At 40.0% G+C, this 26081-nt stretch overlaps 1 protein-coding gene across 3 annotated transcripts in view; it reads right to left on the bottom strand.

The window, feature by feature from the left end:
* MYLK (myosin light chain kinase) overlaps positions 1 to 26081 on the bottom strand; it is a 195755-nt gene that overhangs the window by 8554 nt on the left and 161120 nt on the right. For all 3 annotated transcript variants that reach the window (XM_042041247.1, XM_042041248.1, XM_042041249.1), the window contains 6 exons: positions 21507 to 21809; positions 17875 to 17910; positions 17682 to 17775; positions 16482 to 16685; positions 12080 to 12297; positions 6532 to 6655 (listed from right to left, as the gene is read on the bottom strand). In XM_042041247.1, coding sequence (XP_041897181.1) covers positions 6532 to 6655; positions 12080 to 12297; positions 16482 to 16685; positions 17682 to 17775; positions 17875 to 17910; positions 21507 to 21809 — 979 coding nt within the window. The remainder of the gene's footprint in view (positions 1 to 6531; positions 6656 to 12079; positions 12298 to 16481; positions 16686 to 17681; positions 17776 to 17874; positions 17911 to 21506; positions 21810 to 26081) is intronic.

Genomic DNA, 26081 nt, shown 5'->3' with positions numbered 1-26081 from the left:
ATGCCACTGAATATCACAGAACAGACTGGTTAAAAAAAAGATTGCAGTCAAATAAAGTGAGCTATTAGATTAATAATATTAGAATATCTCCTCCTTCAAAGTTATTTTGTTTCTTTTTTGTATCTAATTACATTCAAAATCTGATTTGGAATTTGTTCCTAAGCATTTCATTTTATAAGCAGAGCAGAAACACACACTCTTTGAAGTCTCACACAGAGCAGACACTAAATCTTTTACCATTTCTGGAAGTTGTGTGCAGTACAGCAGAGTCTAGAATCTTACGTGTATACTTCTGAAACTTCTTAGTAATAATACATGAGCTGAAGATAAAAGGTTTGTTTATTCTCAGGCAGAACAAGGTAAATCAGAACAGAATGTATTTGCTGTCTCACTTTCCATTATATGTGGTGCACTCGAATGCAGCAGTGAATCCCAACTTTGTGAACGTGTAAGGTGGCATAAACCCATTTATGAAGATATAACAGGCACAAGTTATCAAAAGCTGAAAGATGAACGTACCAAAAATGCTCCCATAAAGCAACTTTACCACGACTGCTCCCTGTGTTTGACACTTGCTTTGCTGGAGGAGAGAAGGTTTGTGCCTGACCCTGACAGCACTGCAGAGCTGGCACAGCTGCAGGCAGAGCAAGGCTCTGCTCTGTCCGCATGCCCTCCAGCCCTCATGGCCCCAAGCATCCATGAGGCTCGGGAATCTCTGTCCTGGAACCCACAAAGCATTCCTGCAGGGCCTTAAACCCATCTCCTCTCCAACAGCTAAACATTTTCTTAGTTATGCCGATGTCAGTGTTCTCCATAATGTTTTAGAAAGTGAAAAAATCTCTTGCAGATGGCAGTTCCGATTTTGGCTTCCATATACTGACTGACGGGTTGTCTCTTTTTTACCTTGTAGTAAGAACAACAGTCTCAGCCAAGCCAGCGGCTTATGCCATGACAGGTCTGTGAAGTATTCCTTTAGCTCATTGTCAAAAGAGAAGATGCACATTTTCTCTTCATCCAGTTAAGCTTCCAGACGACATGCTTGGGCAGCTGGAGCAATACCAATCCCATTTCCCTTCAATACTTGATCAAAGTATGTCAGAGGTGACCTCTGCACAGTATTACCACAAATAGTGTTGTGCAGCTCTTGCACTATATTAGACAAGATTAAAGCTGCAGTATTGAGAGATGAAATGCATACTAAAAAACCTGCTACAGGTACAGAGACATTGCTTCATGTGGAAACATCATTGCTCCATGGTGCCGTAAGAGGCAGTGCTTATACTGCATGTCCCACACAGCTTTTGAAGGGTGAGGACAAATTAAAGAGTGAGAAGTTAGAGAAGGAAAAAAATTCTGTGATTGTTGTTGGTTTTGGGTTTTGTTTTTTTTTCTTTTTTGGTTGGTTGATTTTGGTTTTGGTTTTTTTGTGTGTGTGCCTGTATTTGGTTTTTTTTAAATTTTAGAGTTGTACGACAGAATTGTCTGATAAAATTTTAAATGCTGTGGTAGGATTGTTCAATCCCATGCATTTGGTAAATTACCAGGTGGGTCTCAGTTAAGCCTCCACTCATTTCATCATTTACAAACACCAGTGGAAGAGTGCCTATTCAAATATTTCAATGAACCTATTTTTGTATTCCTGAATGTGCTGTTGCAGATTTATACAGCTAAAATAATTTTCTCTCTCTACTACAGTTTTACACTGTGAATCAGTTGCCTTGTGGAAATACTTCTAAGGAGTAAGATCCTTGTTTATAGTTAGAAAACAAAATCCAGCAACTAGTGTAGATTAGAAATTATGTAGCCGGAAATTTTTATCTCTAGCACAGATTTCACTGACCAAAGTCTTGGTTGTTCAATTCTTAATAGCCATTTAAAGTAATAATGGTACAGCAACTCTTTTGACAGATAATGGAAACAATTTCTCTTTGGAATGCTGAAGTGATAAAGATGAGCTACTGCTCCAGGAAATTAACACAGAGCTTACACTGCGAAGTTACTCTTAGACAAGCAGCAGGCTGTTTACTGAAAACATTTTTCCAGCTACTTTACCAGGCATCTTCCTGGCATGTTAAGAACCATTTGTTTAGAAAATCTTTCACGGTTTCCACTTCTAAATAAAGAAGAAATATATTTTATCCTCTAGGAGTTCCTTAACATTTATTGGTCTGTTCTAACAAAGCTCCAAGTGCAGACTTAGAAATGTTGAGATGGAAAGGGTCCAATGTGGATGCAAACCTCGTTGCCTATGTAACAAACACCATGGCATTTCAACTGGAAATCTCTGCATTAAGACTCCTGCTACTCCAGGGAAGATGGTTTTGCTGCTTGTCTCAAAGAGTCAGACTGTGAGTGTTCCTCTGCAAGCAGTGCTTGCAGCACCAGCTGACTGGGACTGCTGCCACTCAGCTCCTCCTTACAGGCTTTGCCTTGCATTGGCTGTGCAAACAGAGTAACAGACCTCAGTATGAACAGATCTTGGTATCTGCTTCTGATAAACCTGTGCAGGCCATGTCAGATAAGCACATGATGGTAACACCTGCACCCTAGAGATCATGTAGTGAATTAATTCTTTTTCAAGTGAACTGAAGCAAATAAATAGTCTGAGGATACTTTGTCAGGGACACACATCCATGGAACACTTAGCTGAGGGCTGACTGACTCCCACACTGGTCCTCTCTGGAAGAAGCAGACCACTGAGTCCATGTAAAGGAAGACAGCTCATTGCCGAAGCAAGGCTGTTACTGCTGTTCTCATCCTTGTTTCACATGCCCAGTGGATTAATGAGGAACCTAGTTTGCCAGTGCCACTGAACCAGTAATACATTTTCTTTTGAGCGGTACAGTCTGACATTAAAGCCTTCCTAACCTGGTTTAAGGAAAGAACAAGGAGTGCTCTCACATCTTTAATATAAAGAGGTATAAATTTTTATCATGACATGGAGCCAAGTGTAAGCCAGCGGTGTTTTGCTTTATCGAGGTTCCAAGCCAGCACACCCAAAAGATGAACGATGCTGAAAGATCTTTCAACCAACCCAAACTGCCAAACAAGGGAGGGGGAACAGCAGTGATGAAAAACACAATGGATAAAAAGGAAAGGGAATATTTGAAGAATCAGGGGGTGTGCTGTTAGGAAGGTGATGAAGGAAAAGAGTATACAGCAAGATCAAATGTGATATTAAAACACAGCCTAAGAGAAAGTATATTAAAAAATATGAATTGACAGAGATCAACTACGCTGAAAAGATAAACACTGCCTGGCACTGATAAAGCAAGGAGAACTATTGGAAGGCAAGCAGGGGTTTGAATCAGCCACAGACAATTCCTCCCTGAAACTGCTCAGATCCTATGGTGCCAGAAGGAAAAGGCAATCCACATTCAGCGTACGCCCATGCAGCGCTGAAGCCTTAGACTGAAAATTGCTTTGAAATAAAAATTAGAAATTGCTTCAGATTACTAAATATTCAAAACAATCCAAATTGATCATCAGAAAAGAACTAGAAATAGAAAAAACACACAAATCCAGCAATGCCCAGAAGAATAAATAGAACAGAAAGAGCTGGAAAGAATTCAGGAGGTTAAACCTTCATTAGCTAAAGATTATTGTAAATGCAGAAAGGAACACTGAAATAGACATAAATGGAGATGATATACACAAGCTATAATATTTGTGGCCTGTTATTTCAAAGGCAATAGATCAACTTAAGTATGTGGAACAGTACTGTGATGCAGAACAGGACAGAGAACAAGATAAAAGTGGAAGATAAAAAACATGAGGTGGAGAATACAAACGGAAATTTAAGGAAGAACAGAGACAGATGAAGAGACAAGACTGAATAAGTTATCCAGGGAGATTAAAAGGATTTAATATTTAGCTTAGAAATGTGGAAAGGGAACTCATGAACTGTAGGATGGCATTAAATCAGTCATAAGGAAGACAGATGCAGTATCCCAGCAGGGAGTGCAATATCTGTACTTACATCTGCATAGCAGAGGGCTGGGGGGAGGTTTTGCTGCAGGGTTTTGGAAGAGTGCTGTCACCCTGCTTCCTACTTGAGATTACATCCCAACCATTTATTCTTTTGCAGGGGAGACCCTTCACTCACAGAGATCACTTTAGTAGCTCTCTGTGAAACCCGGTTTGTACTCATTGTTGTGTAGCACGTCATGGAAACACAGTCACTTTCTAGGCAGGTGGTGTGTCAAGTGATGCTGTAGCGTGTTCCCTGCTGTTTCCCTTGGGACAGATGATGGACACAGCAGCTTTGGGCCATCAGCTGCCTGTGGCAGAGCTGCTGTTAAGTCCAGTGCTCGCCTCTGCCTGCATGGCCCCACTCCCATGGCAAGGGAGAGGGGATGCAAATGCCCAGGTATGAGCACAGTGATGATGTGGGAGACAGACACCAAGTGAGTGAGTCTTGCACTTCAGGCGTGAGATTTGGCAGTTCTGAGCTTACAAATAAAATGGGAAAGCAGAGCTGCAACTAAAGAGAGATGCAGTTCTCAATGACTTTTATTTGCATTCTGTAATGATGATGTGATGGTTCATTCTGGATAATGGCTCATAGTTGTGAGTCTGTAATAATAGCTGGGCTCTAAGAAAGTTAAGACAGATTGGGAACCTCTGCCACTCTGGGGTGGAGAGGGAAAGTCCAAGTCATGACTCACGGGTCTTCCCTAACTTCTATTACTTTATTCTTATGGCAAGAAAGACAAAAGCTGATTATCACTGCTAATCATATTGTGGCAATAGCAATGCATCAATTTTTTTTTCTTCATTTTATTTGGATGATGTAGTTTTCCCCTTATGACAGGTTAAATGAACTTAAACACACCTTAGCAAACAAGTAATTTCATAATATATTTCACAAGGCATATCAGATGAGCTGAATGAGTGTAACACTACCCCAGCCCCATCAGCTGAGTGGTACAGCATCCAAATACCCTGCTTGGCACAGAGAAACTGGGAAGAAGCAGACTTGTCTTTGGCAAGACCTGTCACCTTCTCCCCACCTGTTCCACCTGCTCCCTTCACTTTGTCTCAGCCGATGCCCTGGCTGCATTTCCCGGGAACACTCGGTGCCAGCACTGACCTGTGCCTCGCTGCTCAGACTGGGAGCACACGGAAACTCGCCATGGGCGTGGATAACAACAAACGGCCCGGAAAGACGAGAAGCTCCCCAAAATATGTCGGGTGCGTGCGGGCTGCAGGCGGCGCTGCAGCACCGAGGGATTCCCGGTCCCGGTGCCCGGCACCGCCATCCCGCCCCGGGAGCGCAGGGATTTGTCACCGCGCTGCTGCCTGGGTGGGCTGCGTTACTGGAGCGACGGAACGATCCAAAGGAGCTTTCAAGATCGAGAAAGTAGTGCTTGGAAGTGAATGGAAAATAGAAGTCCTGTAAATAAACTGGCAGAGCGAAGTGACCTTGAAGCGTAGAACACACTTCGCATCTGAAGCTGAAGATAACAGAAATATTCCGAGTCTTTGCTGGAAGTAAGAGGGAGTTGATGTAGTAGCTTTTGCATAGGCCAAGTAAGGAAATTATGTTGCTTAGTTTGGAAATGAGAAGAGCATGAACAAGTGCAGGGTCATGAGAAAAGCAGGAACACAGAACGACTGAGTAAAACTGAGGCAAACAACTGTGCATTGCCAGGTGTCAAGGAGCGGGATAGCCAGGGCAGAGGGGACTCTAATAAAGGAAGAATGGCATTGAGAGGAGTCTTTTAAAAGAATCAGTGCAAAGCAGATCTGCCACTGACTTACTACTGAAGCTGGAACAAGGGAGAAAGAACCATGCTCCAAACTAAGCATCTCTTTTCACTTGTTTATATGGCATCAAATGTGTAAAGTCCCAGCTGGAAGAAAACCACTTTCTGTTCTAGGCATGGAGACACTAATTCCATATACATTTCTCTAGATTTATTGATGTTTATAAGCATGCTGTATCAAATCATATATAAAAATCAAATCTCATACTGAAATATGTAACCAAGAGCTGCAGCTAACCATCCTCTGAAATGTTTCCATAAGCTCAATCCATGCTGCTTATAAAATGTATTTATCCAGTGGCTTGTGCTTGGTAATAAATTAAAATACAATGTGAACGGATATGGTAATGCTGGGATACTTCAGCGTGTCCCACGAGATGCCAAGGTTTCACAAAAATTTTCTCTCATGGAATAAAAGAATGGAAATCATTGTTTGTTAGTGCCCAAACATTTCTCTTTAACATCTGGAAGGAAAAAATAGTTTGAAGTTACTAATAAAATAGTCATATTGTCTTTTTAAATGAGATGAAGCATTGCTGATTTATGATGTAAGATGTACAACACTAAATAGCTGGATTTCCAGACCTGCCAGTTTTGCAGTTTACCAATTGCACCCTTCAGAGAACAGAGTTTTATTAAACATGATGGAGCTGCTAATTACAACACAAAAGGCCTGAAAATGTCAGGAAACTTCAGAAGTTGATGAAAATTTTATATGTTCAGCAACTGTCAGGATTTGTGTTAAGAATAGCAAAGTACTCACAAAATGTAGCAGATAACTCCTATACTCCACATATCTGTTTCATATCCAATAGGTTCATAGTTTATAACTTCTGGAGCCACAAACTCAGGTGTCCCAAAAAGAACTTTCAGAGAGCCTGCATTTTCTGTGAAGAATGGAAGAGAAAACCATTAACTGCTGCATGGAGATTTTTAAAAACAGTTATTCTCTAGTAACAGGAAAACCAGTTTTGCCCTCATATTTGTGATTTTGTTAAAGACTCTTATCAGAAGAAATAAATGATGCCTGAATTGCTGTTTTCTTAGCTGATACATGTATAGCAAATAAAGAATTATTTATTAAGCATCCTCAAACACACAGCACTGTATAAGGTGCATAAGAAGGTTCCTATTGCAAGGAACTTCCACAAGGCCAGATCTGTGAAAAAGGAGCACCATCAGTGTTTAATTCAGATTTTTATATCCTGAAGTACAAAAGTGTTTGAGCCTCCGTCCCTTTAGCAGTTGCAAAAGAGAACTGCAGGATTCCAGTGTCAGAAAGAAGCTACAGTTTTCACAAATCATTGAACATTTATCAAAGCTTGGGGCTCTGCATGTTGTGGTAAAAAGAACCAATAGTGCTAAAATTACAATAATAGGAAAGAACTATTTCAATCCAACATATTTTCTTCTAGTGTAAACAGGAAAGAAAATCAATAGTGGGTTGCATGTCTCTTAAATTTGATGTGGCACAGGCCAGGGGTGAAACAAGAGAAGAAGCAGATGTTGTACACCAGTCAGATCATTACCTCACAGGTAAAACTGGACTTGGGCATGGTCTCAAAACCAGGCTGCCTACAAGCACACCTGTGGCAAAGGGGAAGCACAAATCACCAGCTGTCAGCCATCAGCTGCTCCAAACTTTTATTCAGCTGTCCTGTAGCACAGGTATGCTACATTTGCTCTGCTTAAACACACTGTGGATGTTTTAAAAATGATCTACAGTGAAGCTGCTGCTACCAATATGAACTGGAAGAATGAGGTCATGAGACAGGTGAACTGGCTTGACATTCTTCTTGTGCTGACCCATCAGTAGTGCCCTACTGGAAAATACAGTGATGAAGGTAAGAGAAAAACCTGTTCATAACCAAGTACTGCCAGATTATGCTGCCAGTGTGCAAGGGAGTGGTATGTCTACCTTCTAGTATAGTGTGAGACACAGTGCAAATCATTAAGTTAGAAATTCTTAGGCTCATTTTAGAGAAATAGTTAGGAATTCAGGGGGCTCATTTTCATTAATGCTCATTCTAAATCTGATGGGAAGAAGAAAAGAATAAGCAAGGTCAGGCAGGAAGGAAACTAAGGAATAGATTAGGGACTGGGGGGGAAAAAACCCACCTCCCAGTAATAGAATTGTATTGTAAAAATATAAAAATGTTAGAAAATAGATTGTTTCTGACTTGAAACAGGCTTGGATTTAGGTTGAGAAAATCATGTCCAGTCTGCACATGTGCCTGAGCAATGAGTGTATGCCTTAAGTGAGATTCATTGCATTACGTTTATCTTCTGTGCAAGAGCAGCAGCCAGATTAGGCACAGTAAAATGTCCTAGTGAGGAACCATTGCTCTCCCAAAGAGATTACCATCTAAACAAAACAGATATGGATGGGAAGGCAAACAGATGTAACACATTCCAGTCCTGCTCCTGTTAAGGTTACCACGAGTACAGAGATTTGCAGCTCTATAATTAAGAGAAAAGCTTAAAAACTCCTCAAACAACAGCAAAGTTTTGAGGAGTTTACAAAAGAATTGACCTTTCCACAACACTGAATCTGAATAGAATATTTTTATTTATCAGAATTTAATTTGCCAAGTTTTGCAACATAAATGCTGATCCCAGTACAGACTCCACTCCCAAACTTAGCTCCATTGAAAGCTCTTAAGGCACTTCATGAAATGTAATCAAACACCTGAGCTAGTGGTCTTTTGAGGTATGCAAATCCCCAACTTACCAAAGGAAATCTGAAACATATATGGGGTTAATAACTTGCCTAATGATTGAACACTGTGCTTGAGGCAACTTTTGAGCACAATCACAACAATTCACTTGCAGTTATGCCAGTTTCCCATTTTAAATGCTGTGAAACCCTTTTTTGCTCTGTTCAGGTATGGTTTTAATAAATTAATTGCAGAAACCTCATTTTCACGTGTTTTCCCTACTCCCACCATGCAGGGAGTACCCATTTTTAGAAACAGAAACAGAGAGAAGAATGCCTGGGAGCAGCTGCAGGAAATTACCCAGATCCTCCCATGCAAGTTCACCAACATCAAGACCCTCCTGCCAGCTCTCTGACTATCCTTTAAAAAGCACATTCAAAAAGTATTCCACAACATCCCTACAGTCACATAACCAGAGTTTTCTTACTCTAAAAAGTATACTTTTTCTAACATGCACTCTAAAATGACTTAGCCTAAAAGAAGGGCAATGTCTTCTCCACAGTGACAATGAGGAGTGAGAGATCACCTTCCTTTTCCAAGTGCAAATGGGAAGCCTAAGATCCCATTTTCCCATCTGCCTTCATTTCAAAGTCAACACTTACATTTTTTTTCAAACTGTCCTTACAAGAAATTACTGAAATTTATCACAATGAACCTATTTTCTAAAAGCTTCATCGTGATCATCCAAGTCTCAGGCTCAGATTTTCACATCCAAGTTTGGAGTGTGCACTGTGTAAACTACCATGAGGAACTGTGTATGCAAAAGGCTGGTGTATGAAATCTGCTGCCCACAGGTCAGAGAAATGTGGGGGTTTTTTTGAAAACATGGCATTTAAGTGCAAGCATAGAGTGTGAAACAACTGACACAGCATTTTCTGTGAATAAAGAAAAAAGAAAGGAGAAGAGTAAGACCCTTTCTATGCAGTAATATGTCAAGTCTTTACCCAGTTGTTTATGAGCTTAGTACACAAGTAGGATCTGTGTTTGGATATCCCTTAGTTCAGATAGAAAGCTGACAAGCTAGCTGGAAACTGTTGCTGACATTGTGTATAATCAACTGATTAAAAAAAAAATCTTTACAGTACTCAGAAACCATTCTCTTTTCTCCTCAAGAAGTTTATCTTAAACAATTTTCTACATGTGTTCCTCAGCACACCAAAAAAGGTCAGGAAAATATCCCACTGCAGCTTTGGTATTTCCGGACAGTGCAATAGAACTAATTAGCTGCAGAAGATGACTGCAGAAGGAGCTGATCCTAATATCTTTAAAACTGATCAAAACACTGAATATTTAGAGGCACTAGTTTGCAGTAGTTACAAAAAATTAAATCTCAGAAGCAGAAGTGCAGAATCAGCCCCTGCTCCCTTCAACAATCCCTTGGCTGAGCAGTTTCTGCTCAGTCAGGGTCAGGTCTGTAGGATGAGGGCTCCAATCCCACATCTATCAATGCCAAAGTGAATTTGACAACCAATTTCAAAATCATAAATCTCGAAGGAACACAAGTGGAGGAACATGCCCTCAGTGCACCACATAAGACAGCCGGCAAGAAGCAGGCATTAGTGAAAAGTGGTTTTAACAATTTTTGTGAGTAAATGAAACAGTAAAAGTTGTTTTCTACTTTTGGAAATCATCTCAACTGAAATGTCACAATTGTCTTTGAAATTAAAACAGTTCTTGTGCTTGCTGGGCATGGAATGGAAGGGCCCTTTCCCTTCCTAGGGAATGCCACCCACGATGGAGTTATCCACAATGGGAGGATGATGAATAGCAAATACCTACAATGGAACCTGGCAAGAATTAGCAGCATGTTAAGCCAAATGAATGTACAGCATTGTAAAATCAGAATCAGCATCAGCACCCACAACTCTCATCCTTCTACACCAAGAGAAGTTAACTGGAGTTTAGAGCTTTCCTGCCTATGGCATGACTGGTGCAACTCACAAGCTGCTGTCAGCCATGCAATGTACTGTGATGCCACAAGATTAACAGAAAAGTGAGAAAGCTGATGGACATGAACAGGCTACCGAAAATAGGATCTTCCGTTTGCTAAATGTGGGTGTAACTGTGGTCTGAAGGGTATTCTGTGTTTACATTGTATCTCTTGTTGATGAAATCCACTCAGTGCAGCAGTAAATGTACAGTTTTCAGGCTGACAGCTGGAACATCGTGGGCTGAAATCTTTCCCACACCTCTCACACAAAACCACCAGCACTGGAACTTAGTTAACAGTTCATCCGTTTCCTGAACAAGAACAAAATCAGTTCATGTTCCCAGAACACTACTGGCTCTATGCTGGTGAAGGAACAGAAATGGCAGTGATGTCTTTTTTAAATAAATAAAATAGACATCTTATCTCTGAGTTAACAGTGTCCATGTGACCAAGATTCATTTAATGCACTTTTGGAGCAGAACATCATCTAAAATTCTTCAAAGCAGACTTCTTTTCCCCTATTCATTCAACAAACCATTCTTGGGAATGCAGTAGTCTGTTATTTAAGTGTCAAAAGTAGTAGGATGAGCAGCATTTAGGCAGATAACAAAAGGTAGCTGGTAGTAAAATCATTGTTCTCAAAAATCATTGTTCTACTTTTTAGTAAGTATTAACAATTTTAAAATTAATACGTTTTCAAAGAGGGAAGGCAAAAGATTTCCAGTAAGAATCCAGCTGTGGGCCCCTTTATATACAGAGTAGGAATTCATATAAGTTGTCCTAATCAATTATTGTCAGGAGATCCACAAATCTCGGCTCTCCCAGTGTAACAGGTTCGTAAACTATTTTTGTTTCTTTTAATTCCTGGAATGATTTTTATTTCTTTTGTGAAAATACAAAGATCAGTGTGGGATGTTGGTATTGTTTAACACTGACAACACAACTGAAGGGCTGCTTTTTAGAGCTGAACAATATGAAGACAAGAACTTTTGAAGGTCTTTGGCTTTCAAGTTGTAGAGCATGTTGGAAGCTTAGACCAAAACGAATGATAGAAAGCTGCTAAAAAGCAGCTTAGGAAGAGGAAGGGCTTGTCAAATGGAATTTCCCCCAATTGCATTATTTTTAAGTAGTGCTATTACACAGCTCTTTATAGCATTCCTATGATGTTTAACATGTATGACAACATCCTGCTGTTTATGATAAGAAATGATAAAAATAACGGGAAAATGTAAATTGACTGTAATTATCTGAAAGGCTTCTAGAGCATCACCTAAATCCCTGCTGTTAAAAAAGTTTTGAGGATTTGTAGTATTCATGAAGCATTCAGTTAGAGAGTTAGTGCTTGATGGTACCAAATGTAAATATTTTTTAACATTACTACTACTGTGTATTTTAGGTGGAATCTACAGGGATACCCTGCTGTAGAAACAGGCAGGTAGATTGTGTACACCTCACTGCAAACTTCTCTTGAAGATGAGGTGCCCTACTCTCACTCTTGAATGTCTTCTTTTCTCCCTTTTCTATTTCTTCCTAAAACCAGAAATATTTATAGGAAACATAGTTTATTTACTCTCTATACATGAAAGAATGTAATAGGTATCATGAATTACTGTTTGTTCTGCCCTTTCCCCCTGTGATACTTAAATAGGCAGAGAATTCATTACCTAATCTTCTTGCGAGTCCAAAGTCGATGAGTTTGATACTTGTACCAGTCTTGTTGACACACATAATATTTTCTGGCTTCAAATCCAAGTGGACAATACCCTGCTTATGAATGTATTGAACTCCTTCTGAAATCTGCTTCATGTATTTAATGCACTCTCTCTCTGTCAGTTCAAAGTCTTCATCAATGATTCGTTCAAAGAGTTCTCCTCCAGAAACCCTGTGAAAGACAGAATAAGAAGAGACTTCTGTAACATATTCATTTGGGGAGTAATCAGACCTTTTTTTTTTACAGCAATACAGAGAGTTCAAGCTTGCAGCAGTCACTTCAGGATGCAATCTGTGTTTTGTAATTGCATTTTCCATAGCCACACAGAAAATGTGGGAAGAATCACCTCTTGTGTGTGGTATAAATCAATAAATGTTTTCTGTTCTGAATCTCTGTCGCAGGTGAGAACTGTGAAACACCGATGTTGTTATTCCAGGCAGGAGGGATTTACACCCTGCCTCTAGGACTGGGTCACCTGCAGCTGACAGTGAAGTGTGTGCTCTGTGATTGCCACCCTGCTAACACGTCTTTGTAGCACTGCTCCCGACTCTGAGCACACATTTCCCATGTCTTCCTTTCCTCCTACCATCCATCAGTGAACAAAGGTAGATAATGTAATTTAGAAATAAAGAAAACTAAAATACATGGAATGGGTCCCAGGGAAAGAGGACAGAATTTCAAGCACATGAGCAAAAATTCAGAAAAAAGAGAGATTGAGAGTGACAAGGGCTAGGAAGGAAGAATTCCGATGATATGGTTAATTGGAATGCTAAGCTCAAACGGTAAATTACTGACCCAAGTGAGCTCAGAGGGAATTTCCTCCTTAGCTATGACAGGAGAAGGATATAACCCACAACACTTTCAGTGTTGGTATTTTTAGCTGAGCCCTCATCACATTTCTTGTAGGTCAATTCCATTTTTATGCTAATTTAAGATGTGAAATAATTGGTCTTTCTAGGGTAGCATCTCCTCGATTGAACTGTTCATGAAACTGAAGTGGGACATTTTTAACCTAGATTTAATGAAGCATAATTTGTGACTTGTTGGTTTTGGTGTTTTTTTGTTTTGTGTTTGTGTTTTGTTTTGTTTGTTTGTGTTTTTTGTGTTTTGGGTTTTTGTTGTTGTTGTTATTTTAAATTCTGAGTAATCACTCAACTGGTTTATCTGCTTGCATCCAAAGATGGGAAATACTTTTTTCTTATGCTGTGGGTGAATGACCCGTAAAGAAAGGAACGCGTAGTGAAGAGCAGCTTTGCTTTTAGAAATTAAACACACCATGGTCTTTATATGGTTTAATATTTTGCAGCATTCATGCTTGTTGCCAAATGCAATTGCACATTTCAGTTACAGAAAGAAAATACACAACAGAAAAGCAGCCTTTCCATGTTTGCAGGTTGCCAGATACATGATTATATCCCTCATGTACCAAACTGAATTTGAAACATCTGAAGTTCTGGATGCATTTCTTGCTTTGGCTATAAGATTTCATAAAATATGTAATTAGAAATGCTATTGTGGTTTCCTATGAATATAAAAATAGTAAGAAGAGCCTATGCTTGACAAACTGAGGGGTTATGTTGGATAAGAGCACATTTGTAACCTAAAGCAATAGTATTGCCAGACCTGTTGAATAAACATTCAGGGGATCTAGTTTGTTGTTGCTTTGCTAAGACATTAACCAGTATGGGTGTTTATGAAAACATCTGCAGGCAAAATGTTTATATCTGGATTACTCTGCAATTCCAAATGATAATCATCCTCATACTAAAATGTACCAGTTGTTTTGACTGTTTAATGCAGATAGTGACAACTTACTTGGGCTATAAAAGTGCCATCCTTTTCAGATCCCCAAAGGGAAAACTTTTCAGAAATTGTACCATTGTCTCAAGCACCACTTTTTTAGCACATTTTTGTAAATGAACTACTGTTAATACATCTGCCTGCTGTTTTTACCGTGGGAGCTCTCAACACTCTTGTAGCAATGGTAGATTAAACTGCAATGCGTTTATGGGATGAATATTGTTGCATTTATATCAGGAGCTAAATCCAGTTTGATTTTTGCCAGTTAGGAAGCTGGAAAAACCAGTGTGGATAAGGTTCTACACATACACAGGTGGAGAAGTCGGCTTTGTTCAAACAGTCCAACTAGTTCAGAATCTAAATCTCTCTTTTTTTTCTGGGTTCTCCTCTTTTCAGTCTTCTCTACATGAGTCATATAGGAAAATATTCATGTCTGTGGAATCACAGAATACACATCTAAGGTTTTTGGTCCAGTAGGAACAGTGAAAAGAATCTACCTTAGAGTTGCCCAGGCAAATACTCAACAGTATTTTTAAAAATCTACCTTAGAAAAGAAGAGAAAACCGAAGTAACTTGTACCAGCTTAAATCACATCAAATGATAGAATTTAGTGCTGAGATTTTGCTCCAATAATCTTAATTTGCAATACAATAATCTCCTTCTGATCTATGTAAAAATAAACTATCTGAGGTATATAAAACTTTGAGGCACTTATCTCCCAGTGCTGACTTACATTGACAACAGGCTACTATTTTCAGATTTACTTTTTCCACTGAGATGCTTATGGAGGAACCAATATTTTCCTATATTTGAAAAGGAAATGCCTGAGATTTGCCTCTGACTTCCAGTAAATGTCAGATGGAAAGGTTTCCAGGCAAGAGCACATCATTATAGTGTTTAATTTAAAAGTAATAATAAAAAAATCAGATTTTTTTTTTGAATATGAAATCAAATAATATAAAATAGTGTAATAAGAAATACTAAAAGCAGAGAGTATGAAGTTTAAAAGGTTCTAGGAAAGGTATGGGAATAAAATTAGAATGAACAATTTAGAATAAATATCAGGAAGCAAAATCTAAGGGTGCTTCTCATCAATTTGAGTAGAAGGGGAGCTCCTAAATTCCAGTCACTGCTAAAATCTGATTTAAAAGAGACTGATAGCAGGTGAGCTTGATTTATTTGAAATCCATGCATTTAAACTCTGATGGAAATAAAACAAACAGCTTGGATAGTAAGAATTTTAAAGGTATTTCCCACAACTTCTTTGAATGCAAAGAAATGCTATATCACAGCAGAAATGATCCCTTGGAGGCTCTTTATCAATACAGGTGCAGTTGCTGGGCTGGGATTGTGTCAGCTGGATAATGTGACAGCAGAGAGGCTACCAAGGCACCTGACACAGGGGTCACACGAGCACCTCACTGCCCAGACCTGCCTGCTCTGCTGCTGCTTGACACAATGGAAATGTTGGGAGGGGGATGGGAGGGGGACTCAAAAACCATAAAAGGTGGCCACTCCAAACTAAATCCACATCCTAGTGAGACTGGGTAACAAAACTACTTTAAATTTGATTTCAGTTTTCTATATTTTTAAAGAGTAAAACCCCTTTGGTGCCAGGGGGGAACTAATGGAGTGTAAAGCCATATGCTATTCCAGACTCTTTATACATCTCCCTGTTTTCCATTAGGTCTGCCAGCTCTCAGTTCCAAGCTAAGTAGGGTTCCCTTCCTTTACCATCGTCAGTTTGCTTAACTGCTTAATTTAAAAATAAAAACACCTTCCTGCACATAAGTTCCAGGGTTGTAAAATCCAGTCTCTGAAATATGCCAGTGCAGTAGTAGTTTGCAGATAATCTAAGCAAGTGCCAAGCAAGCAAAACAGACATATAGTCTCTTTTGCCTCAAACAATTTATATCTTACTTAGAACTTCCAGCCAGCAAGAAAACTGCTTCTCCTTGCATCAGAGAGCACATGAAGTCAGTGTGGCAGCAGAACTGTAACTAAAGTAACTTTTTGGGAAAAACATCAGCACAGATCAGGATTTGATTTCCTTTCCAGCTGGTACTGCCACAAGTATAGAATTCACACTAAGCAGGTGCATTATGGATGATGCAGACATTGGTCATACTGGCCTTTATTGTTTGTGAAGCCTGTTCAACACGTTTAGAACTGCCTTAAGTAAAAAAAGTTCTCCTCCTTAAACATATTTTTGTTCTAAATGAAAGTTCAAAATGCAGTTAATTTGGTTCTCTCACCTCTCCCAAGCAGGCGATAAGAGTAAGGTGCAAAACCCCACCGCATGTACTTTAAGAAACAAGCAAACAAGACAAAACTGTAAAACATATTGACTGATTTTTAAAAGATTAACACAGATTTACTTACACAGTTTAAACAAGTTGTATAAATAATTGGAAAATCTTGCAAGATCTGAAAACCATCCAAGCCCTGCAAATCCTGAAGCATTTGACGGTCCTGTGTCTGTAAGTTGCTACTTTTGTACACACAATTATTTTCAACATGATTAACTTTGTTGGTGTGTTCTGCTTTATACTTACATTTCCAATACCATAACGATGTTGGCTTTTTCTTCAAAGGCATCTACACATTGGACAAGTTTTGGATGGTGTAGGCAGTTCATGATGCTGATTTCATCCCTTATGTTTTCTTTTTCCTTAGCAGAATATGCTTTGAAAAATTTCCCTGCCCAAACTTTTCCAGTCTTCTTTTCCACAAGCCTGAAGACTTGTCCAAATTTTCCCCTGAAAATATATAACTATTTCCATAAAATGTTTTTGCAATATATGGGCCACCACAAATAGCAACAATTTACTATATATTCCAGCACAACCATTCCATTCTGAAATAAAAATGTCTTAATATCAAGTATTATTCTATACTGATTTTGTGCAGAGCAATCTGCAAGAACTTTTGAATGAATACCATGTTTAGAGATACTCTGCCATTCCAGTTAACAAGTCTTATATAGGAGGGCTCAAAAACTGGGACTCCTACCAGGCTTTAATTCAGGTCTTTCTGCACACAGTTTTCTGTAGGTCATACACCTCTGAAGGGGCAGCAGATGGGACATCTCAGGTATAGGATGTAGGTGAAATCAGAATCTGAATGTTCGGGGTGTCAGTACTATTGTTTCCCATTGCTGTAATGTACAATTCTACCTCTATTGTACACTTCTCAGGATCTGTTATTGGCAGCACACAGGATCCCTGGCCTTCAGCACTGATCACTGAAAGATTATCATGGCCTGCAGTTCACACCACCACGAGCTGGGGCCCTGAGAAACACAGCCAGACTAATCACTGACCTTCTCTCAGCAATAGTATTAATGCTGTTGGGATTATGGCTGCTGTCAACAGAGATTCCAGCCCGTGGGCAGGATAATCTTATTACCACTAATGGATAGAATGGAAATGCAAGTACACAATGTGTACTCTTTTTTTGAGATAGGTTTTAGGACACTGAAAAACCAATGAATCCTCTAGCTTTGTTCATTTGTGGGCTCTGTTTTCCTTGCCAGAAACACATGTAGTGCCTATTTAAAATTATCAGCTAGTAGGAGCAAAGGATCTTTATGGAGTGGAGGCCACAATGTGTTAAAATCTATTTTTACCGCAACAAAGGAGCCCAACCAGGATGTTGAAAGTGCAAGATAGTCAGAGAATAAATGCACATGATCATTATAACTAGCAGGTGGCCTTGAAAACTGTGTGTCTCCAAAAGCAGGGTCCAGTACTTACGATCCCAGTCTTTCTTCAATGTTATAGACATCTGACACCTTCTGTTCAGTGTTGATTGTAACTGTCCGATATTCGACCTCTGTTTCTTTCCCCTCTACAAATAAGCATTAAGGACCATGATTAAAACACTCCAGAAAATGTGAATGAAGAACACAGATTTGCATTTGTCCTGTTTAAAACATGCACTTCTTACCATCGTCAGATAGCTCCGCTTCATCCTCTTTAGGTTCTGTGATGAAAATAAAAAGACAGGAATAAATTTTTATATGGGATATGGTACTTACATAAGATAGTCAAATTATTCACAGTGACGTGGACAACAGATAGACCCTATGGCAAAGCAGCAAAAAGCAGTCAGGGAGTTTGTGCATTAACTTAATAATTAAAATCTCTTCACCCCTTCTTCATCACTATTGACTATCCAGTCACAGTCTAGTCACCATTTCTGAATAAATCAAGTTCCTGTGGTTTGCAGTTTGTCAATTATACCTGCCTACTAGAAACATCAGCATACTTCATCAGTTCGAAGTCATCTAAGAAATACCTTCAGGAATGCCTCAGAGAATAAACAAATAAATTAAAAATATTAAAACCAATAACACTTCTTGTTCAATGACAATTTTTTCTTGGCTTTGATGTGCCTTTTTTGGATTGTGAAGCCAAAAGTTAAGCAAGTTTTTACATGAAAAGATTCCCTGCAAAGCATCCAGATGAACTTGTCAGACTCGAGATACTGAGAAAATGTGAACAGCATGCATTCCCCCAAGCATGGCTGAATTCTGTAATCACTGAGGTCCAAAAGGAGCCTCAGTTCTGCAGGCAGACTCAAAGACAGGTGAACCCAGTGACCTAAATCAGAGTAAAAGCTGGCCTGAGTGTCCTGATTTTCATTTCTAATTTTCATATACATGAACTGCCAGTAGCACTGCCTGAGGGTATGAGGGGAAAGGGGCTAAAGCTGGAATGTTGTCATACATTACTTAACTGCTTGGGCTTGCTCCTAAGACCTGTGGCTGTGACCATTAATTTGAGAAACTGCAAAGCCTGTTTGTTGCACAGTGACATATTCAATTCTCACCGTAGCTGCTGAAGCTGCACTTTGCCATCACGGAGTGCAAGCCTAACCAAGGGATTTATCCCCCTCTCTGTCAACATATTTGTGTTATGAAACATTAATGCAGTACTCTGGGTGCTGCTAGGTGCATTAGAGCACAGAGTTAGATGCAGAGGATGAGAAGAAAACAAAAGAAACAAAGGGTGAGCGGATAGCTGGTCTAAGGCATCAGCCTTTCACATCCTACACAAAATGCTGCATCTGTCTGCTGGTAGCAAAGCCAATCAAGTGGATAAAGTCTGTTGCTAAAGCCTTTTTTTTTTTTTCCTGGAGTTGCAACCCTTGCATATTCCTGCACAGATGAGCTGCTTTGCAGAGATCTACCAGAAGAGCAGGGAGGGAAGGCAGCCTTCCCCACCCGGGGTAGCTGTCCTCAGACCTTCCTCAGCTACAAACCACTCCTGCACAGAGCACATCACATTTTCCTCCCCTTTTAAGGGCTGCATAAGGGAGCTGCTCCCAGCCAGGCTGCCAGTAGGTAATGTCTGCCAAATGCTGCTTAGGCAAGAAGTCAGTGCCCGGTTCTGCAGTGACATTGCAATAAAGCCATGGAATAGAAACAGTTTGGTCCACCAGTGGAAGCCTAAATTATATAAGTGGAACAAATCTGATCTTGGTAAGTGCTGAGTAGCTGTGCTAAAACCTTTCTCGGAAGTGAGTCAACAGTACCAAATTTTCCTCAAACATGGCAATGTGTGCTTTAATCTGTTGTCACTTAACAAGCTTATTTTAGTAGCTGTTTTCTTTAAATGCACAGTGAAAATTTAGCCATGCCTTTCTTCACTAAGATCATAATGACACTGCTAATATGTGCTGACCACCTCAGTATGAAAATCAGTAATCAGATTTCCTGACAGCCTAGAAAATCCCAAGTTACTCAGCTAAGTGTTTACATAGATGGCAGCTTAAAGTCCTAACTTTGACAGGTACTGAACACATGCATGTTCCGCTCCTTTAATTAAAGCACCAGTTATAACCACACACTTGAAAAATCACTCTTTAGATGACTTGCTCTTTCTCCATGCTATCTGCAGTACCAAGAATTGAAATCAATAAGCCCCGGAGTTGAGAGCACAAAGACAATCCCCTCCTCCTACAAACAGAACACATTTTCTTTTTGCACAAAACAACTTTTTTGTTGCATTTTAAAATGTGTATCACAATAACTCATACACTTTCTGGCCTTTTGTATTAAATCTATGTAAGGAAATGCTCAGTCTGAAAAAGAAAAATAGCTTGTTTGCTTTGGTCCAGTACAGGTAGTGCTTGCTCTAGACAAACATAGAGAAGAGTCAGGTCTCCAACCCTAGAAGGTGTTTGTCCTGCAACTAAAGAAAGAGGGCATTCAAACACAGGGAATTTTACTATGAAGAGCCAATACCATCTAGCTTTCTTTCAATTTTATTGCTACTCCTGATGTTATTTTCCCTGCTTTGAAGAGAAGGTGCATCTTGATTTAGATTGGTTTTAAATCTTGCAAATAGAGGAAAAGTAATTTCTCAGCATGCATCTCATTTAGCACTTGAAGAGAAATATGATTTACTTTTGTTTAGAAACATCTGTTGAGAGGCTTACACAGTTGTGTGATGCTGCATCACTTTGCTGGCATTTTGTCTTGCTTTAGCAGTAAAAGATAACTTCACAAGGGTTATGTGGAACACTTAAAGCTCCAAATGCCTGCACATGTAAGTAAGGAGGGAGAGATACGACCCATAGTCCGCTCCTCAAAGACAGGAAAAATGGTAAAATTCATTGTTCCTGGTCTGGACTTTTTGGTGAGGTGACTGTCAAAGTCATGTTTGCACAGTAGGTAGATGGAGGTGTGCACAAAAATATGTCACTTTCTGGTTTTGAAAAATAATGTTGACATTTGTGTGTTTCAAGTTTTAGTACCAGTTTCTGAATAATTTCTACAATGATCCAACTCCCTATTACCTCTTTGAGAAGATCTTAAATAAAAATTAAGAAGCAAAAGATACTGAAAAATATTTTTAAAAGTACATGCAACTGTAATCAAAAACCCTAAAAAATATTTTTAGCATCCGTAATGCTGGAAAACCAACATGCTTAGTAGGATAGCCTTGAACTCACAGGCTGGGTGTACTAGGGGACACAGCACTAAGGTGCACTAGCATGCTGGGATTGAAAGCATGGGAACTGCAGCTTGCTACAAGGTGCCAATTCATTTTCTGCTTCATATTCTGTGCTTGGCTAGCAGCAAGCACATTCATGATTTCCAAAAGCTAATTTGGGATCGTGTTTATGACTTGTTTTTCACAGTGCATCTAGTACAAACTTAATGAATCCATTGGTGTATTTCAGGTAAGCCACCAATCATCATTTTCCAACTGGGCATGGACTGAATGTGTAACATGCGTGAAAGGTTTCATCTCACATTACCTGTGCACTGAACTGCAGAATTCTGTCAACCAGTACTCACTCAGAAAGCCAGAACAAGAATCATTGCTTGCTTTCACAGGGCAGGGATTCGGGATCCCTGAAGCCACTTTTCCACACTGGCTGTATGCAAAACTGATGTGCTCAGACTCCCAAATGAAGTCTGTGAAGGACCTGAGCACAGCTGCAGCCCAGCACAAGCATTCACCACACAGAGATGTGGGAAGGAGGGTGTGCAGCGGTCTGCCCTCACTAAGGAACTCTTAAGGTAGAGTTCAATCAAATTTAGGGTTTTTTTCCACTTAAGGACTAACCTTCTTGTTTCTCTCCAACTTTTACCAGCTCAGACTCTTGGCTGGGCTCGCTGATGCCGTACACGTTAGCAGCTCGCACGCGGAATTTGTACTCCCGGTCAGCCTGCAGGTCCTGCACGTTGAAAGAGGTGCTGCGGCAGGTGGTGAGGTCTGTCCATTTGTTATCCACTGAGTTCCAGATCTCCACGGTGTAGGACTGCACAGCACTGCCACCATCATAAGAGGAGCCATACCATGAGAGGGTGAGGGAGGAGCTCCGTATGTCTGACGCACAAGGAGTTCCGGCAGGCGGGTCTGGTTTATCTGCAAAAGCGTACGCAAAGCACACTGTGAGGATAAGAGACAGAACTTCCATCAGGGTATTGCTGGCCCTAGCTAACACTCCTTCTCTTTCCATTCCATTGCTCTGCTTCACAGCTATCCTTACAGAAACTGTGGAGACTAAAACCAGTCCCAGCTATGCCTGCAATCTCCCACAATAATGCAAACCACTCCTTGGCGATCTTCCTTAGAGGAACACCCCTGTAACCATCCCATCACTGTGATGCGCTTTCTTCAGCTCCCTTCATCTGCTTCCACACTTCAGGGCCACTGCTCGCCTTTCACAGCCTCACAGGGTGCCACTCATCCAAATACACCTGGGTAGCAGAAATACTGAACCCAGTTTGTTGCCATGGAAACAAGGCCTGGAAGGGTGACAAGTTTACCTGCCAACTGTTTCGTGAACAAATTCATCTCTTTGCAGTTTTCGGAAGTCTAGTGCACTTTTTGGTAAGAAGGAGCTCAACTTAGAATATATAATTTAAATAGTGAGATTTTAAAAATCTCATATGCGTTTTGGAATTTGTTGAGGAAGTGGAAGATAGAAACTTCTGTATTTCCTCAGTTAGAGGATTGCTACAGAAGTCCTTATTTACATGAGTAGATCCAATATCACCAGAACCTGGTGTGCAGATGTGCAGCCAACTATGCAAACACCTGAGAAAATACAAAAGCCTTGAGGTTACATAATTTTTTCAAGATTTAGTCTAATGATTAATTATCGAAATTAATGTTCTTCTAAGAAAAATTATGACTTTTAAAAGAAATTTCTAGAAAATAACTGTGGAAGTTAAGCACTTCAAAAAACTTTTAAGGGAACAAATAGCTTCTCTGGAAATAATCCTCTCAGAACTAATCTAGCAAAACCTACATAATGAAGATGATGTTGATCTGGATGAACTAGGGGCCAAAGGTTGAAAGAGAAATCAAAGGATGAGGTAAATGAGAGAAGATGAAAAGAAAAATGATAGAAAGTGTGAGATGCAACAAACAGTGGTTACACTGGACATGGACTGATAAAATCCTGGTCCATTTTGCTTGTTCAAACTGCTAATGGATATTATCCCTTTTTCTGTAGGAAAAGCAGAGCTCACAAAGCAGGCAAAATGCAATGAGAACATCCAAATGCTGGGAAAGCTTTTGTAGACTTTGATCAAAGCCTTACTGTGACAGACTATATCCCTCTCTACTCAAATTATCATTCCTAGGAAAATTACTGAGCTGACAGAAACAGCCACAATTTGTCAGAAACATGCCTTTGGTTCTTGGACAGAGGAACCTCTCCTCTGACTGCTGCGGTTTAACTCACAGAGAGGAAAATTAGGACAGTCTAATCTGATCAAGATAGTTAAGTATCAGTTCACTATTTGGAAGAGTATAAGTTTAATTGCCCAGTGACTTCCCTGAAAAAAAAAATTTAGTTCAGTTGTGATGAAAAATACATCTCCCTCCACAACTAAACCTACTAGAAGATAAATAAATAGAAATTTTCAAGTATGAAGGAAAAGACTGAGAGGAAGGAAGGGAGGTGGACAGTGACTTTTCCATTGCATTCAGTAAGAGAACGCCCAGGTGGAAGAAAAAGTGACTGCCAGAATCAAGATTATTTTTATTCATTTTGGCAACACTTAAAACACCATTCCACTAGGAGTCATCATTAGACAGTACATCTCTTGTTAAACACATGTCAGAGACCAGATGTCCTTAACCTCTGGAATAGCTTATTGTTCCGTAGTGGTCACATTTTACTCACCTAATTTTCTGGCAGAATGGAAGGGGCTATTAGCAAGCATGAATTTATAGAGTAGATACATAAAGAAATGAATCACAAAGGAGTTACATGATTTGTCTAAGATTAGAAAGAGAGATTGCAGCAAAGATGAGAACTGAATCTTGATCTCCTGGTGCCTCAGGAGCATCCCTCTTCCCTGTACTGATCCTGTCCCAGCCTCTCTGAAGCTGCAAGAAGTGAGGATTCACACACCATTTAGAGTATGATGCACCTTTGTACCATACCCACAGCACCCACCAGAGAGCTGCTGGCATGGCACACATGGATTGTATGATTTTAGTCAGACAGTGGCAACAGCGTCTTTTCACTACAACTTATTATCCATGCAGACCTTGCTGGGAATTATTTTCTGTCCTTTTCAAAATCTTTACAGAAGAAGAATATTCAGCTCTGTGTCATGTTTTCCCTCCTATGTAACCATCACTGCATCATCTCAAAATGCAGATAGCAGAACTTGAATAAGTAACAGCCGATTTATCCTAAATCCAAACAGAGCACAACAGTTGCTGATAGCAGGAGGAAAATACTTTGAAGAAAAAGCCAAGCCGGTAGTTCATCACCTTACAGTGGCATCTGCTGATGTTTGTCTGACATCTGCTATGCACACATCCAAACCTGGGTGGATATGTCGCTTTAAAAATAAAGTGTTAGGTTGCTTTACTACTGTGCACTGAATTTCTATGAAGAAAATGTGCCTATGTTTCAGTATTTGCAGAGCATGGTAGCCTGCTTCCTGTGCAGGACATGAAAATACACTCTCTCATTGCTGACTTTCAGCACACTTCTCTTTCCAAATGAAACTCTGGGCATGATTTATCAGTTGTCTATGCCTCAGTTTCCTCAGTGAGCTCTCTTTCCATGACTCACCTAGACAACTGCAATCCCTTTGGCCAGCGTCGTTTACAGAAGCAAGGCTTAGGAACGTGAGCACTGCAGAGAAACCATTCAGGGCCAAGGGGACATCAGTGGCAAAGGATATGTATGCTACATGGCTTTAGACTAGTATCTGATAGTCTAAAGCCATGTAGCATTTCCTGTGCCACTTGGGAATATTTCTACATTCCTAACGCATTTTCCCCAATAGGCAGAGAGGAAAACCTGCAACCTTGGCTGGACTCTATTGAGCCAGAAAGATGCACGTTTCTGTTGGAGTCTATCACGTGCTGCTGCTTGCAGATCTGTTCAGTGTATAAATACTGTAGTAGCTGCTATGGGAGATCATAGACAGGAATGAGAGCCTAATCTTTGCTCTTTTTTAATGTGACAGATGTATACGTACCATTTTACCATGCTTAAAAATGATTTGATATCAGACTGGATGGTATTCTACAGCTCTGCACATTCAGAGAATCTGCAGATGGTCTCTCCATGTGTCTGTTTTATTTCTCAACATTTTATTCTACGAGGATTTTAAAGGTTACCCTGTATTCATCTGTCTGTATTGAAAGCTAGAATATTTTGCCAAACTACATTCCCTTCTGGAATATGAAATCTCTATCAGCACAATTAACTGCTTCCAATAAAAACATCCCATGGGTTGAGAGGGGTGTGGAAGACAAGCACAGTTCTCTACTTTGTCCTTCAGTTTTAGTGTTTACTATACCATTAATGTCTGTCTCCAATATTCCACTGCATGTCATGTGCAGTCTTTGACACACACAGTCCTATTCCATACTTAGGCTTATATTATAAGGGCTTTACATTGGCTTTATTGGACCACAAGTTTGTTCTTCCTGTCCTGGACTAAACCATAGCTACAATCCAATATGTGAACTAGAAGGAAGGAAAAGCATCGAAAAGTGCACTTGTGCACATTTCTACAGGACAAGGAATTAATTTAAAATATTGAGCTCTAACTTCAATTTCACGGTTACATGCAACAAAAGAAAGCCACAATAAGGAATCTTCACTATACAAAACTAGGGATACTCCAGCCTTGGCTAACTTACAGCACATACATGACCCCTAAATCAAGACTTATGATATTCTAGATTGTCATGGTCAGACTGGCTGTATCCACACAGTCCTGTTGAACCTGGTCAGAATCCTACAAACTCCAAAGCCTTTGCATGTAAATCTCTCTAGGAATATCAGTAGGATTGCCCCAAGCTGGCTTCCAAAGCCTTGTGGCAGGCAAAGGAGCTGGATAAGCAGCTAATTTGGCCTCAAACCTGACTCGGGGACTATTTGCACAGCAGCACAGAGACTGCATTAAGTCACTGACACCAGCAGCACAGAGGAAGCAGCAGGAGTGACTCCTGTGTGCTGTAAGACATGAACCAAGCAGAGAGGAGTAAGAGGGACTAGAGGTGATGTGAAGGAGGGCTCTACTGCTTTGTAGTCCTTTGTGCTCCATCAAACCCGGCACAGATTAAAACCCCCTGCTTCTCAACAAAGGGAGGTGTAAATTACCACTACCCCAAGAGCAAGGAGGTCAGATTCCAGTTTATTCTTTGTGGCAT

This window comes from Corvus kubaryi, unplaced genomic scaffold (genome assembly GCF_017639235.1).
Source record: "Corvus kubaryi isolate FWS band 111438036 unplaced genomic scaffold, C.kubaryi_AGA036_p1.0 37396, whole genome shotgun sequence".
NCBI classification, from domain to species: Eukaryota; Metazoa; Chordata; class Aves; order Passeriformes; family Corvidae; genus Corvus; species Corvus kubaryi.
This window is presented reverse-complemented; position numbering and strand designations above follow the sequence as displayed.